This window comes from Pectinophora gossypiella, chromosome 9 (assembly GCF_024362695.1).
Source record: "Pectinophora gossypiella chromosome 9, ilPecGoss1.1, whole genome shotgun sequence".
In the NCBI taxonomy this organism is placed as follows: Eukaryota; Metazoa; Arthropoda; class Insecta; order Lepidoptera; family Gelechiidae; genus Pectinophora; species Pectinophora gossypiella.
Genome location: NC_065412.1, coordinates 9,623,801 through 9,641,100, shown reverse-complemented (window position 1 = coordinate 9,641,100; position 17,300 = coordinate 9,623,801). Strand labels below are relative to the sequence as shown.

The 17,300-nt window shown below is 36.5% G+C and overlaps 1 protein-coding gene across 1 annotated transcript; it reads left to right on the top strand.

The window, feature by feature from the left end:
• Positions 1-3,266: 3,266 nt before the first annotated feature.
• On the top strand, positions 3,267-15,624 carry LOC126369805 (IQ and AAA domain-containing protein 1-like). Its single transcript, XM_050014368.1, has 19 exons — positions 3,267-3,350; positions 4,271-4,437; positions 4,799-4,998; positions 5,449-5,650; positions 6,001-6,135; positions 6,498-6,609; positions 6,985-7,136; positions 7,427-7,586; positions 7,760-7,927; positions 8,165-8,313; positions 8,512-8,665; positions 8,742-8,845; positions 12,051-12,196; positions 12,801-12,955; positions 13,107-13,209; positions 13,442-13,562; positions 14,457-14,576; positions 15,193-15,265; positions 15,427-15,624. Exons 1-19 carry the CDS (start codon positions 3,267-3,269, stop codon positions 15,622-15,624), a joined length of 2,703 nt encoding a protein of 900 aa, XP_049870325.1.
• The last annotated feature ends 1,676 nt before the right edge of the window (positions 15,625-17,300 follow it).

Genomic DNA, 17,300 nt, shown 5'->3' with positions numbered 1-17,300 from the left:
ACATGAACCTCCCGACATTTTGTGGACATGTCTGCCGACATTAAAATTTTCCGACTTGCAATGCCTGAAAGCTGTCGGCAAGGTCGCCGACAAAATGTTGCCGACAAATGTCGGCGGGTCGGTGGCTTAGGACTATATGGCGCTTGATGGGGACCAAGAGTTTATTAATCTCTTCATTGTAAGTATACATTAATAGTAAATAATGACGAAAAATAGGTGCAAAAGGTAAACTTGGGGGTTAAAATCGAAGCAATTCATCTACGAAAGCAATATTGCTTACGTTTGCATTGCGCACTTACTATGCGCAAATGTTAAATTGCAATATATCTTTCTTAGATGAATTGCTTTGATGTGGCCATTTTAACCCGACTTACCTCTAAAATAGATCTATTCCAGCAAACCCCGCATGGTGCATAAGCAAGTATGCAAAATAAATTAGTTGTTAATAAAAAAAAGTATTTTAATGCCTTGGGTAAAGATCCTATTTCTGTTCAGCTTCATTTTTCTCCCAGAATGTTCCAGAAGCTAGCCTGTCACCTCTGCATCTGTGACGTCATTGAGAGCTAGAGAGCGTGTATCGAATTGCCGGGCTCTCCAGAGAGCTCGTAATGTACCGTCTGCCAAACATCGCGTCGACACCACTTCTGGGAGTTGGCAGTTGATTTTTGGCACTTTCCTACCGTCTAGTTTGAAAGTGTAAATATATAACTTGTTTTTTTTTTATTGAGTCCTTGTACTTGCTAGTAGTACGGAACATTAGTCTTTTTCAAGACGAATATCAATCATATCCTTTGGAATTTGACTTGTAATGGGTGGATATTATAGAAATTACTGAAAGATGTATATAATTTTCGGAGGTATATATACCTACACTTTGTAATTTGGCTAGCAGACTTGAAACCTTCACCATAAAAACCATAAAACGATTAAATATTTCTAAACTACCTTCGTATACTTAAATTGAAGTTGAAGTAAGAACTTAAGTATTTTAACAACCCTGGTTTTTACACTACACGTGCTACCCCAAAATGTTTACTACATACGCCTTCTTACCACAATAAAAACACATTGATATATTTAATACACAGTAAGCAAACAAGATCATACGATCCAATGTATTTATTTTTGAATAATTTCCTGCCCAATCCTATCACATATGATCTCATTTGCGTTCAATGTATTCCAAATTTTCTTCCCTTCTTCGCTACGTCGTCTAAAAGATACTCAATTTTACTCCCCTATGTTTAAGAGCTAAAATATGTTGACTATTGGTATCTGAAGTGAATGTGGTGTTATCTTTTCGTACCCTAATAATACCTGTCGCCCGTCAATTCGCCTTTTTCTGAAGCCGTTTGATGTAAAATAGATTTTTCTTTGTCTCCCCGTGAGTGTATCGAATTTTTATAAGGCACCTCTCGAAAGTACTCGACAAAATCCATTAGAGTGTCAGTTTCTACTCTACAGGGATTAGGGAGACGTTTTTTAAAGAATTTTTAAAGAGAAAATTCTGCGTAGATGATACCTATTTATAGACCATATACATTGCATTGGTAGGAAAATGATATCTGCCCAATTATTTTATTTAGAACTCTTTATTTGCAACGATCAGTATTATTTTATATACTTAATAGTTATATTTATTTTAAAATGTGCCCTTTCTATAATTCTAAATAGAAATAAATTTTATATTTTCAGTGAAATATTTAACCGAGTCTTTTTTTGATGAGTTTTGTAGAAAAAATATAAATGCATTTTTTTAAATAATATAAGCTCGCGTTTGACCACAATCTCACCTGATGGTAAATGACGATGTAGTGTGATGTGGTCTAGGGTGGATCACGCTTACCTAGCAAACGCCTATTCACTCTAGCCTTGAAGACTCCCAGATTATAACGAGTTGGAAAAACGCACGACGGCAGGCAGTTCCCATCCTTCCGTCTAGTGCGGATCCGTTTAATGCAGTTTGGTGGTTTATCCGCAACATAAGGATGAAATGCCTGCCGACGTCTAGTTATCCAAAGATGGAATGGAGTAGGTGGAAATAACTCGTATTTCTCTAAGGTTTCATCTCATATAATTTCATCCGGTAACTTCCTTTATCCAACACAAATTGTGAAAACAACAATTTTAAAACACCTCTGCCGTGTCTACCAGTATAACCCAGCCGGGAAAATAAAAGAAAGTCGACATGAACACAACCGCCACATTTCGGGCGCGCCAACAGCCGCCGCGGAAGGCTTTACTACTTCCGGTGACAAGATGGCCGGCATTCAGCGCTACCGGAAACTGTGGCGACGAGATAACGCTCCTGTCGAAACGGTTACAATCTTTGATTCACCCATGCGAATTTCTACCTTAAACACAGAGCGAAGAACCAGACTATATGAATGTCGTTTTGTCGTACACTGCCACTTTTGTTTTACGCTTGTTTCAATCAACTCTTATGAGAGCAGCAATGGTCTTCAAAAGAAGTATCTGCGTGGTTTAACATCAGATAGATTCCGTTCCTTTAAGGTTCAATTTTGAATGTCATCCTGTAGTGAAAAAAGCCCTTTCGTGTTGTAAATGAAAACGGTAGAGCCGTCACCGAAGATGGGTTATTTCCCTCATCGAGGCTTGATGTAAAGTTTTCCTGTCAATGATAACGTGTAATGGCAATCGGCTTTTTAGGCAAACGACTGCGATACGGCCACAGTGGAAAAGGGCGCGGAATTGAAATGGTTAGGGACGAATTTATTTTAAAATTTAATGGGTAGCAGTTTGTCTGAAGTGTGGAATTGCTGAGACGTAAAGGGTTTTACGTAGCAACGTTTGACGATTTGTGTTTCTGTAAATGTTCTTGTGGTGGATCAGTGTAAAAAAGCGTGGCTTACACTTTAAGAAGCGGGTTCGAATCCCACAAGGCTCTCTTAAGTTTTCGAGAAATGTATTAATTATACATAATAGCGACGAAAGAAAGCACCGTTTGAGTAAAAATATTACGACGATCAGGTAAAAAAAACCACCGGCGAGTGACAATTAAGTTTGTATTCTTCTTCATTTATTTTTGTAGAGTACAAACTAAACGATTGTAAGACAACGGGAACACTTCGCTTGTGTTTGTAAGTGCATTTTTTAATTATTGAATTTAACGTATAGTGCTTAGTAAACTGTAATAAAGTATGTATTTGCATTTTCACCACAGTTCCAAAGCCATAGCGATTTTCAATATAAATATATTGTAAGTTTTTAATGGCAGTTTATTTATTTTATAATTATTTGTGAAAATGTCCAGTGATTATTATTTTATTCAGTGGAAACACATACTTGGGCGTCTCCAAGCATTAGCTGAACTAGATATTGAATATCAGGTGAATTTTGTTTATCTCTACTTGTCATAAAGCAGTGAAAAATAATAGCACAATACTCAATATAATAGTTATGATACCAAAAGAAAATATCGATAAAGTTTGTGAGTTTCCCTAAACACGGATAGCGCTGATTAGGGCTATAAAAATATTTATGTCTATCATAAACATGCTTCAATTGAACTTGAACTGCAATAATTTGGAGCTAGGATGCAGTTTTCTTGCAGTTGGCATAAATAGCGGCGACGAAATTGCAAAATTAAATCCAACTTTTCAACTACAGTTTCAGTGCAGTTGTGTCAGTAAACCAAAGATGATTACGCGTGACCTTCAACGTTGTGTCATGAGTTGGAATCCCGGCTCTGGTTCTAAACCATTGGATTCGACTTTATGAGTTTGAATTTATGTTTAGATCATAGATAATTGATATCCGTGGCCTCACTCGGCAGGGCCCACAGAATACCAGCGTCGTGGCTCACGCCGCGACTTCCTCATGCCGAGCGAGGTCCTTTTATTCCGGACGCCACCGCAGATGCAGATGATGATCGGACCGTCAGTGCGTTGCATTTAAGACACTTACTTTTATTATTATTTTTATGATTTTGGTTTGTTTTTCTTTTTTTTTTGTTAATGATTTTTGATCTTGGTTTTCTTTTCGTTTTTTTTTTTTCTGTGTATTGATTTCAGTGTGGTTTCTGTCCTGTGTTAAATGTAATGTACCTGTCTGTCTGTATCTGTGGTGTCCGGAAGTAATAAATGTTTCTTAAGAAAGATATTTCTTTCTTTATATCACATGGATTCCACGATATGTACCCGGTTATTGGCAATAGGCTCGCCCTCTATCACATGAGACTTAAACATAACTGGTGAAGAGTGGATGTGTATACTGTGCACCTCTGCTTACCCCTTGAAATATTTTTCAGGAAAACAAAGTACGGGACAAGACACTATGCGTAACGGTTCAGCATCTGTCAGGTGTACTAGGCGGCTATATAGCAATCTACAATGCTGCTAAGGAAAACCTCGAATACAATCTACAGGTCCAGAAGATTCCATACATCCAGGATATCATCGCTACAGTTACGAAAAGGTACACGCCTACATTAGCTTACTTCTAAGTCTTCTTCTTCTTCGACTTCTTCTAGAATTGCTTCCAAATTGTCTAGTGGGCAGCAATTTTATTATTGGGCACCATTTCAACCTAATAGCCCTAATAATATACGATTCTGACAGACACGAGTCCATGACCCGAGATATTTATTTAGGTAGATATAAATATATGGAAACAATTAAGTAAATAGATTCCATCGAACTTCTTTAGCTTTTATAACTAAGATCAATATTTTACTACGTATTATCAATAAATTAAATCAAATTATGAAGAGCTTTGACTTCCGATCCAAGGTGTAGTTCAAAGCAGCTATAATTTTATATTCTATCAATCTTTATAGGATCTTAGAATTAAAACACCAATTATCAAAACGAGAGAACAGCAACTATCAATTCATAAGTCGTGGACTAACTGATAATAAGCTAACGACTGCTGATATTGAGTTTCGCGACATTCCTATGAAACCAGTAAGAGCCCCAGAGGCACAAGCCATCATTGACGAGGTGTGGAAGAAAGTTGAAGAACAGAAACAGAAAGCTGGTAAAAATGCTATGGCTCTTTAAAATTTCTAAGTCACAATATTCGTCATGAAATACTTTTAAAATATACTATACAATACACAATTCTTTATTACACAAAAGGAACATATTACACAGGAATACAAATTACACAAATGTACAAAAGGCGACCTTATTGCTAAGGTAGCAAAATATCTTTATTTTTGTGATCATGACGCTCTTTCTATTCTCTTCTGTTCAGATCTAATCGAGATTTTGACTTCATGATTCACTCATTATTTTAATGACACAATTCAATATGTAAATTATCAATTGCTACTCCCAATTTAGCATTTATATGACTATTTTATATTTCAAAATGATACTCAAGAGAACTTGAAAGTTTTGGCAGACGAACGAAACGACACGTCTATATAACAACAAAATTATCAAAACTTATGAGTTCACATAACGTTTAATGAAATTATTTCAGAGGAAGAAGAAAAGAAAAGATTATTAGAAGAGCAAGCACAAGAGTTAAGGGCATCAGGACAGTCAGACTGGTGGAATGAAGGCTACGTAGAGCCCCAAGACCGATTCTCTGAGGAAATTGAGGAGAAACAAGAAAATATTGATGAAGAACAACTGCTACGAACACAAATGCTTAATTTGATAGCTGCACAAGAGAAGTGCAGGTTTGTAATTGATGCAATAACACAACCATCATAAACACAACATATTATAAGAAACACAGAACTCCGATATAAAGAATAATTCTAATTTCAAGAATTTTCTTACTTTACCAGTGTATTTTTTTAATGTTTTACGAGATCAAAAAAATGAATTCGTTTACTTTTACTATTTCGTTGATTTAGTATATCTGCAAAGAGTTTTTTTCTGAATCCTTTTCATTACGTGCGGATGAATCGACAAAATTACCTTCCAAGTTAAAGTTTTGAAATTAGTTAGATTTCGTATTAAATTTCACAAATCTATGAAAAACAACAATATAAAAATTGCAGTTAACGATTTACGTAACTTGCAGGCAAGTGACCAAATGGAAGAAATGTCAGATACAGAAAAGGGCAATGTGGGAGAAGGAGCTGTTAGGCACAGCTCGACCACAAGCAAGGATTGATGTACGAAATAGAGGTGCAGCGCTTATACAAAAATTCTTAAGGTAAGAAGTAAATAATAGTGTAGCTAGACAAGTACACAGCCTCCGCCTCCGTGATCTAGTGGTTAGAGCGTTGAACTCACGATCTCGAGGTCCGGGAAAAAGTAAGATGATTCCTTGCTTCGGAGGGCACGTTAATAAGCCGTAAAAACACCTCCACCAACCCGCAGTGGAGTAGCGTGGGGGAATATGCTCCATACCCGCTCCGGTTGATTGATGGAAGGTCTGTGCCCAGTAATGGGACGTATATAGGCTGTTTATGTTATGTTAGACAAGTACACAATACACGCATGGAGTGCGTCTCTACAACTAACACCTGTTTTGCTTTACAATCTCCTGTGCAATTATCTGCTATTTATTTACAGAGCGTATTTTCTATTGAAAAGAACAAAGTTCAAAGATTGTAAGAGGGATGAATTACTAGGCCTTAGAATATGTGGTGGATTACGTGACAAAATAAGATACCAAACCGAGGAGGTATGGCAAGAATCCTATTTAATCTCTTGTTAATATCGATTACAAGTAATATAACTCCGGTCAAGTAGTTTATGCCATATGCGACAAATCCATATGTAGTAGTAGTTACTTCAAAAAAATGTATAAAGGGCAAAAGTTCACAACTCTTGCTATAGTAGTAACTAATACAGTTTGTGCTTGAATTTTAACTTCGCTGTTGTTGAGGAAATAAACGCCCAACTGGAGAAAATTCGATTTATTGGCAATGCGTATACTGCTTGTTACACAGAGCGAGAGAAAGTGACAGAATAAAAAATTAACACACTAAAAAAAAATATTTTGGTGGGTGTTGCCAACAAATTACAAAATACTTTAATGTACAAAATTTTCTTACAGACAATAAGTTTAAAACATATTGAACGTTTTAACAAATACGATACTGAACAAAAAAAGTTCTATGAAACTACGAAAACTTTTTTTTTACATATGAAAGGTGACGAAATTAAGGAAGACTATAGAGATGAAATCAGGGGCTGGTTTAGGGACTGGTAAGATAATGATACAAAAATAATATTAAGAAATCTAAAAATAGAAAGACTTAAAAACTTTCAAACACGTTGTGCTGGATATCCCTCCAATCCGCACTAAACGTTTTGGCTCTTTCTTTTTGATGCGAACAGCAAAGGACTGGAACTGTCAGCCGTCGTCTGTTTTTCCAACTCGTTATAATCTGGGGGTCTTCAAGGCTAGAGTGAATAGGCATTAGGTAAGATTGTGGTAAACCGCGATCCCATTGGCTATTTTATTTAAAAAAAAAACGTATAATTCATATTGTCAGGTATGATAAAGCGTGGTACTTTTACGATATACCCAAAGATAATTGTGGAGGTTCAGCTCTTATATTAAAAGGAGAAACGCCGACACCAGAGCAGTGGTTAGAAGACTACGTACTATACGAGCAGATGATGATCGCTAATAAGAAGAAAACCTCAGAACAGGTAAATTTAATGCATCCATATGTAAAGTTAATGCACTAAATAACATTAGTAACAAACTTACACGACTACACACATGATACATGACATAGATTATTAGGGTATGCACGTGATTGCTTAAGTTTAAGGGGCTGACCGGACTAATATTATACTGCAGAAGTAACTGTCTTTTATAGCTGAAGCAAGAAAAAATGGCGGAAAAACTAGAAAAGAAAAGACTGAAAGAACAAGAGAATATAAAAAAAAGAATGGAAGCACACATTCTGAAGAAAATGATGAAGAATCCAAAAATGCACCCTGGATTCAAATATCCAATCTCTAAGGAAACTAATCGTGTTTTAGATGTAAAAACATTAATTTAATAATCATACTATACCTAATTTATAATTACTAATAGTCAGGTGACAAACTAAACAAGCAACCACTTTGCATTGATTCAGTTAATCATAAAGTTCGTATATCAGCAAACAAATAAGTAGTTAGATGCTAGAAATTTGGACAAAGAGGCAAATGCATTTTAATTATTAGAAAATTATAGAGATCTGGGAGAGTCTTCTAATAATCGTTTTAATATTTAACAGGCATTACAAAAATACCATACAATATGGGACCAATATGATAAACTTGAGACTTTAGATGTGAAGAAAGGATTCATAAAGGAAATAGACATGGAAAACGTATACGCTGAAGTCAAAACATTTCTTAGGCCGGCGGTAGATGATGACATGAGGTACTACGACCGTTAATTGAAGATTAATTTACCAAAGCCGTCAATCGCGATACTTGGCGATAATACAATTGTTTTGATGATATACATAGATAAAATAACATAGTGAACTTAGTAAAAGTACACAATAAATAATTATGTTTATAATAGTAGGATAACAAATTTAAATTTAAAGTAAAAAACTTCATTCTATTTTAACAGAATTGAGCAGAAAAAGCTAAAAACGGCCTTGATTGACGAATACGAGACGTTTGAAGAGGAAATGCCGATGAACGTGCCCCAAAATTTTCCCAAAATTAAAAATCCTAAGATAAACAAAGTCAAAATTGGTAAAAATGTATCTGAACAAATGGTGGTAAGCCTATTCGAATGTTGTTTTTTTTTTAACTATTCGTGTATATTTTAGCTTCACAGCATTATGTTTTTTGTAGGATTTAGCGCTAAAAGGTTTTTTGAAAGAATACCCTCCTACCAAGTTGAAGGACTTTAAAGGAGAACCCAACTTCGCCGGTGATGATCTGCGCTGTAATTTAATGTAAGTAAGTCAGTAGTGTGATGCTCTGTCGCGGGGCCACCACCTCCAATTCAGTTGAAAACGATATAGATTACTGTACGTACCATGTACATAGTGTACGTGAAAAGATTTTATGTGTACGTGCTATAATTAGAAAGAAAACAACAAATTAAAGTGGCTTCGCTGGAGAGCATACTCCCTAGCGGAGCCACTCAGTTTGCATACTTCGAGATGTTTTCTTCCTGTAAATTGTAGTATAGTTTGATGTACGTACTACGTAGATAGTGTACGTGAAAAGATTTTATGTGTACGTGCTATAATTAGAAAGAAAACAACAAATTAAAGTGGCTTCGCTGCAGAGCATACTCCCCAGCGGAGCCACTCAGTATGAGTACTTCTAGATGATTTCTCTCTCTAATTTTAAATACAAATTGATGTACGGACGCTGCTTTGGGTGTACGTTTAGAAATAATAGTAAATAGTCTCATGATTTCGTTATAATCTTCGTTATAACTCTGGATCCTATATTCTTGTTTAAATAGTGATGCGCCGAATGTTCGGTTGGTATTTGATATCCGGTACCAAAATTGAATATTCAGTATGCTATTTGGGTGTCGTCGCATATGTACAGAATTATATTAATAAAAGAAGGATATTTCTAGGAATCATTACAATCTTAAATAAAACTAGAGTATATACGCATTTCCTGGATAAGCATGTATTATGTTACTTTTCACTTTTGACTGCAAAAAAATATTTAACACTGGTTTTGATCTGTGATCGGTTATGAGAAACTGTAACATAAATATTGTCATCAGTAAGTAATAAAATCATTGTTACTCAAGCTAATAAAAAACATTATTTTATGTTTATTTTTAAAATTAACAATTACTTATATAAAAAATAACGAGTGAACATATATTATTAAATGGGACGGAATGACAATGTCTTGCTTGCCGCAAGAAACTTTGAGGGTCATGTCGTCATAACATTCCCACTTTGCATTACGGCGGCGGCAGTGCTGAGTTACATAATGACCTAATCCTTCTGATTTGTTCCCAACAAACTTTACTACTGCTCCTAATCCAAAAAAAAATGCCGCAGATGGCATTAACTACTTGACCGGAAACAAAAAACTTGTCTGGTGGCAACAATTCAACCAAAAAAAAACGATGTCTGATGTCTGTCAATGTCTGACAAAGTTTTTTGTAAATCCAGTTCAAAAAATATTATATGATTTAATCATTCAAATAGCTTTTCCCTACAATCGAATTTGAATATCCGGTTATTTGAATGATCATTTATTTATAATTCATATTTGCCCATCACTAATTGTGGTTACCGTGACGGATCGGTACGGCACTGACAATTTATGTCAAATCTGTCATAGATACACGGCCGGAAATGTTCATACAAAAAAATTGTACCATAGCGCAAATGTACCGAGTTTAGAAAATGACAGCTACTTCACCCCTCTCCTACTTCATTTTACCCCTCTGCGATCTTCCGCCATCTTGGGACAATCTTAGGTTAGGATATAAACATAGACACAAGGGCAAGCGCTGCCCGCCCGGCGTCCTAACCAAACAAAATCCAAAATCAATCATTGTTTCATTGTAGTTTTATAAATGTAAGTGATCGAGTGAAATTAGAAAACTGTGATATCCATACAGTATGAGTGTAAGATAAGTAAGCGAAAAGACGCTATATTTCACCAGTTTCCTAAAAGTGAGCTAGGAAGAACTCTAGAAGTGCAGAAGTTACAGTGTTTGTGTGATGACAATTTGCGAAGGCTTAGGACTACTGGGAACAATTGTGTTTGCCATGCGGATTGCACAAAGATATTTTTATTAAAAACTTTCCGGGTCTCTCAAGATTAGCAGTGTTATTATAAACAAAATATTAAAGGGTACAGATGTCTCTAGATTAGAGAGTTTAGAGGAAAGTTTGCCATTAATGCAAAAAGGCATATTTAAAATAATAATAATAAAGCTCTATTTCAGAAAAAAAATCCATAAAATATAAAACAAAATTAAAAAATAAAATGTTATACAAGTAAACTGCAGTCTTTTTTTATAAACCTTGTCATCAAAATTTAAAGTAATCTAAATAATTTAAAGCTATCACTACTGCCACGCCGTGCCATATCATTACTATGGCAACCCCACAATTATTTTTGCGTGTGGCAATATAATTTTATATGTCAAATCAAGTGTCATACTCTAAATTCTGAGGCTCTTTGTTTTGTATGAGAGACGTTCGTCTGAAATAGGTTCTCTTAGTAGTTTGTGCATAGATAAAAAGTTCTCGCAAGGAGATTGTTTCTTAAAATCTTCAGCGCTTCACGTTTTGTTCATGCGGTCATATACACTTTAATTTGTTGTTTTCTTTCTAATTATAGCACGTACACATAAAATCTTTTCACGTACACTATGTACGTAGTACGTACATCAAACTATACTACAATTTACAGGAAGAAAACATCTCGAAGTATGCAAACTGAGTGGCTCCGCTGGGGAGTATGCTCTCCAGCGAAGCCACTTTAATTTGTTGTTTTCTTTCTAATTATAGCACGTACACATAAAATCTGTTCACGTACACTATGTACATAGTACGTACATCAAACTATACTTCAATTTACAGGAAGAAAACATCTCGAAGTATGCAAACTGAGTGGCTCCGCTGGGGAGTATGCTCTCCAGCGAAGCCACTTTAATTTGTTGTTTTCTTTCTAATTATAGCACGTACACATAAAATCTTTTCACGTACACTATGTACATGGTACGTACAGTAATCTATATCGTTTTCAACTGAATTGGAGGTGGTGGCTCCGCGACAGAGCATCACACAGTCAGTAAACTACTATACAAAAATATTTGCTCGATACGAGTAAGTACATTACAAATATAATAGAATCGAAATTATTTCTTATAAAAAGACACCACACGTATAAACAAGACAATAACGTTCGTTGAAACGATTATATGTATAAGGTGGTAGGTAGACGTCCTGAAATAAAAGGGTGTTAGGTACGCAGCAGCAATCGAATATTCGCCAACTGTATAGCAAGTTAAGCAACTCAAAGACATAAAAGAGAAGAACTTTTCGCTCGGTGTGAATATTTCACAGAACAAAAGCCGCCATATTTATATGATTATAATTATTATTAACTAAATATTAATAAGTACTAACAGTTTAAACAATGGAACGCTTCCACCTGTTCTAGTCGCGCTTTACCATATGGAGGTGAAACTAGGAATCTATGGTGGGAAAATTGCAGAGAAGTCGGCAATGGTTTCCGAAAAATACTGTTGGTAGGACCCACAGGAAGCGGAAAGACTGTCTTAGTGCATGTGATGGCTACTGCTAATAGTAAGTTATATGATAAGGTCAATGAAAGGTCAAAGTCAATAGACACACATTGACACGAAAAGTAAGTACATAGCCGTTTCATGTAGGTAATAAGTAGAGAATCAAAGATCACCAATGTTGTCGATTCTATCAAACAAGACGTCATAGAGGGCAGACCAAAAGCGACAATTATCAGCATCCCCCTAGCATTATCCAGGTTTTCACAGGGTTGGCCTACCTAACCTGAAGATCTTTGACAGGTCCGGTTTTTTACAGATGCGACTGCCTGTCTGACCTTCCAACCCGCGAAGGGAAAACCAACCCAATACAGGTTAGGTCACACACCTTCGAAAATACATTTCTCGGGAATGTGGGTTTCCTCACGATGTTTTCCTTCACCGCTGAGCACGTAATAATCATTTATGATCCAAACATGAATTCGAAAATAAATTCGACAATCATTGGTTTAGGCCTATGCTGGATTCGAATCTGCGACCTGAATGTGAGAAGCAAGCGTTCTACCAACTGGGCTACCACTGTTCCAAAATGAACAATTAATTCACTGTGGCATAAGCGACGATTATAGCATTTAAAATTGCTTATTGTAACAAATTATCTTTAACAGATGCGGTTCTGTTCGAAATACACCCCCGACAATTTGACGAGTATACAACGACTACAGTACTGCAGGACCTGATTAAGAATATAATATCCAGCGCTAAAGCGGTCCAGCCTGCTATAATTTATATCAGACATATCCAACTGCTGTTCTATAAGAAGGTACAAGATTTTGGCTTGTTACTTACAAGACTAAATAAAGCAGTATCATTTGTGCTAGTGTCTGCAGTGAATTTTACGCTTTTAACATATTAGTTGGATCATACATATTCACAGAAAACTAATTAATTAATAATCCTTTGGGTTATTTTAGTGGCCAACTTACGAGCCTGAATTAAATGTGGACTTATTGAGGACCTTTCTCGTCAAGAAGCTATGCAAAAGGTTTAATAAATCAGATAAAGTTACTATTATAGGTGAGTCTAATTAATTGCTCAGAGTTTAATCGTAATTATTTTTAAGGACGTACTTACTCAATTATTATTTTCTTAGGTATCTATTTATTTTTAGGTATTTATTTTGTTTTTTAAATAGGGTATTTTAAAGAAGCATGGAGAGGAATGCGTGCGTGATGCGTGGCTCCTAAATTAATGATTATGATCTATTTACCATATTTATTTCGACTTTTATATCCCAGTAATGTTTCAGGAAGTTGCGTGGACCCCTGGTTAACTAATAACCGATTGCTAAAACAATTTCCGACAATCATAATGATGCCAAATACAACGTATACTACCACAAGATTATTCCTCGCAGAATGGGTTATCAAGTACGATCAATTAGCACCTGTATTTCATCTAGATAATCTCCTTTCGATAGCACCTAGAGATACATATTTTTTAGAAGATCTAGAGAACGGGCTTTGTTGTTTCGCTTTCTGTTCCTGCTTCCACCACGCTTTTACCAGTAAAAAAGGAAGAAAGAGACAGATGGAAGAATGCCTCAATATTAACGTACTAAACTCTTTCCCCTGAAATAACTTACGCTGACGTCATACCAGATCACGAGTTTCTTCTTTTCACATCAATAATTTATTTGGAGAATCCTTGATAGCAATGTTCGGAGAACGCGCGACTTACATTTTAATGTCACGGATTTGAATCCCAACTCGGCTAAATCAATTGATTCAAGTTTATAGTTTGAATTCATGTTTGGATCATAGTAGAAAATACGTGGTTGCCAGGATTTGTGCCCGGTTGATGGCAATAGGCTCGCTCCCTATTACATGGGACTTAAGCGTAGCTGGCGAGGATTGGGGGTTTAAACTATATACCTCTGGGATACAGGCGTGATGCTGTGTTATGTTATGCAATTGCCGAAGTTTACCTAGAGTAGAAGGGGATCTACCTCCTAGTGGTCCACCCTGGGCAACGGCAATCACCTGACTCCCCAGCCAGAGTAGTAGGGCCCGTAAGGCACCGCCTGGCTTGCGACCACCCTCTCACTAAAATCCGGGGCCAAGTAGGTTGCTGAGTTCCGTCGCGTGTGTGAGAGTACCAGTGCCTTTCAGGGTAAGCTCGTTCCGCCGTCGATTTCTTCTTCTTCCCGTGGAAGAACGAAGTCAAGAGCAAACCCATCTTAATTAAAAAAAAACTCTATAAAAAAGTCGCTCATTCCGAATCAAATCCTGCTGTCTAGATACACCTGCTGGTTTTGTTTTCAGCAACAGAATGATTCCTGCCGACTTCGATGTAAGCTGTTTGGCTCATGTGCTTCAAGGATACACCTTTGGCTATCTTAAAAGGATGTTGGAAATCTTCCTATCAGCAGACAGGATTGCAAAGTGAGATGTATTTCTAACCTGTCTAAAATGACTAGACATTTAGCTAGTACAGTCAGAGTGCACTAACCTAAGGGCTTAGTAAAGCACTACTGGTATGTAATGCAAGTGTTATGTTAGGGTACTGTTACACTCTCAATTTAAGGTCGCAGGTTCGAATCCAATAAACCAATGATTTTCGAATTTGTTTTCGAATTCATGTTTGGATCATAAATGATTATCACATGCTCAGTGGTGAATGAAAACATCGTGAGGAAACCCACATTCCCGAGAAGGAGGAGGTATATGACCTAACCTATATTGGGCTGGATTTCCCATCGCGATTTAGAAGGCCAGACAGGCAGTCGCTTCTGTAAAAATACCAGACCTGTCAAATATTCAGGTTATGTAAGCGGACCCCGCATAGATTTACGTGAAAAACGGAATATCGCTAGGGAGATGATGATGATGACTGTTACACGATGCAACTACGCAACTTTCTTGACAAAGTACCAAGTTACATAATGATAGGTAACTTTTGTCACGGGGTATATTATAGACTATGCTGTAGATGTTAACTAAGTAGGCATAAGGGACAATATAGTTCTCATTTTACCAATTCTATTTATATTTTTATTAGGATAGCTGCCTATGGTCTGTTTCCTCCAGAAATTTATGATTTCGTAATCCAAGACGAAGAGGCTACAAAAGTGGTAAGTCTGTTTCCGTTTTTCTGTTACTTAGGTAGGTATTATTTACAGGACACATACAATTACCATACCAGTCCAAAATTTATATTTCTAAAAACAAATGCTCCGAAGTGCTTCATTCTTTCTTCTTTCTTAAAAACTGAAATATGTCGATTTTATCACAGGAATACGACAAATACCTAGAGTGGTATTCTCAGAAAACTCCATGGGGTAAGAAAGAGAAGCACCATCTGGAAGAACAGTTGGAGTTTCAGGCCATATCGAAGAAATATGAAGAGAAGGCAAAGAAGAAGAAGAAAACCCAGTCGACGGCTAGCAGTGCTGCTAGTAGCTATAGTACTCTGCCACCCAGCCGGCAATAAATACTTATTATCAGTAAAAACTTTATGAATTATTGACTTTTTATTTGATATGGCAGACACCGTCCAGCCCGATGTCACAGAACAAAGAATAATGCATTGTTTTAAGTTTACGCGGTTATTATCATAATTAAAACTTAAAGCAGGGATATGAGACTCCCGATATTTCGACACTGTTGCAAGTGCCATGATCACGGGATGACTGATGAGATTGGAGTGGAATAGGTAGATCCATAATTTTCTACGGGCAGACATATTTGTCTACCCTCTTTCTTCTTCCGTGATCATGGCACTTGCAACAGTGTCGAAATATCGGAAGCCTCATATCCCTGCTTTAAACGCGGTAAGAACCCGTTATTGTTTTTAATTAAAGAATAATGCTACGTATAGAACGGTACCTTTCTGCCTCACACCAATTCATAGAGATAGCCCTCACTCCCTCTGGGTCTTACTTTAGTCTAAATGGCCGTTATCCGCTAAGGACTAAAAAGCCAAGCTGGCAACATTACTCGGTAAGGCGGCACATGGTAAGGTAATACAACAAGAAAGGTAATACATGGTGTCCAGAATTGAAATTGTGAATATCCAGAGATCACCCATGCAAACACAATGGTATCTAAAATCAGTCGAGCCATTTTCGAGCTTTTGCGAGACTAAAGTTGGTATTAATAAACTAATCTCAGCTGAAACTGCGCTCAAGACCATGCTCAAGTTCCTGTTTTTATATAAAAACTGTCCCATTGATAATTAATGATCTTGAGGGCAGTCTCGAAACTGAGATTAGTTTATTACTACCATCCTTAGGCACGCACACGCACGATTCTCTTCCAGACAGGGAATAGGTATGGAGGATATACAGGTTTGTGCTGGTACCCTGAAAAAACTTTAATTCTTATAACTGTGGTTACAAAAAAGAATCTTGTAATAAAAGTCTGGCGGTAGGTAAAAAAGCATAGTAAAATAATAGTGAAAAGTAGATTAAGTGACTTAGGTAAGTACCATATAATAACCTCTTACGAATAAGTACCTATTATAATACTTAGGAGACTTAGGTACACAAAAAAAAAGAATTGTATGCTGTTCAGAACAGATAAGCTACAGGGTCGCGGACAAGCAAATAACCGTTGGGATTGTCGATTCTGAAAGGGGTGGTGGTATGATGTGCCGAGATTTTATCATAATGGCTAACGTGCGGGTACTGACACGGCAGCTTTATTTCTTTATTGCGAAAAAAATTCAACTCGGCGTTGAGTGACCATTCTACAAAGAAATTAAAGACTCAATCATTTCTCCGCGCCCAGATAGTTAGTAAATGCCACCTGACGCAAAACCTACTAAAAAACTCTACATTTGAAAATATCCATTCTATTTGTAGGTATTCTTATGAAAAAGAACTCTGTAACTTCTTTGCTAGATTCCGAGTAAGTACATAATAACTGATGACCCGACCGTCAATCCTATCGTACTGTACGTTCGTTCCAGTAGGGCTAACATGCACAACGTGATAAAAAATTGTCACGGTCATTTTATCGACTGTGACGATATAATTATGTCGATTGGTGCTAATATTTGAACCCTAGGAATAGTTTGAACCCAAATAACTCATGTCGATCTGTCAAAACACGAACAAAAACACGTGGCACGCATCTTAGGAAATAAAACAAACTTATCGATTTCAA

Coding starts and splice junctions, on each gene's coding strand:
- LOC126369805 (XM_050014368.1), top strand. CDS start 3,267: ATGTCCAGTGATTATTATTTTATTCAGTGGAAACACATACTTGGGCGT. Junction 3,351..4,270: donor AACTAGATATTGAATATCAG/GTGAATTTTGTT, acceptor AATATTTTTCAG/GAAAACAAAGTACGGGACAA. Junction 5,651..6,000: donor GCTGCACAAGAGAAGTGCAG/GTTTGTAATTGA, acceptor CGTAACTTGCAG/GCAAGTGACCAAATGGAAGA.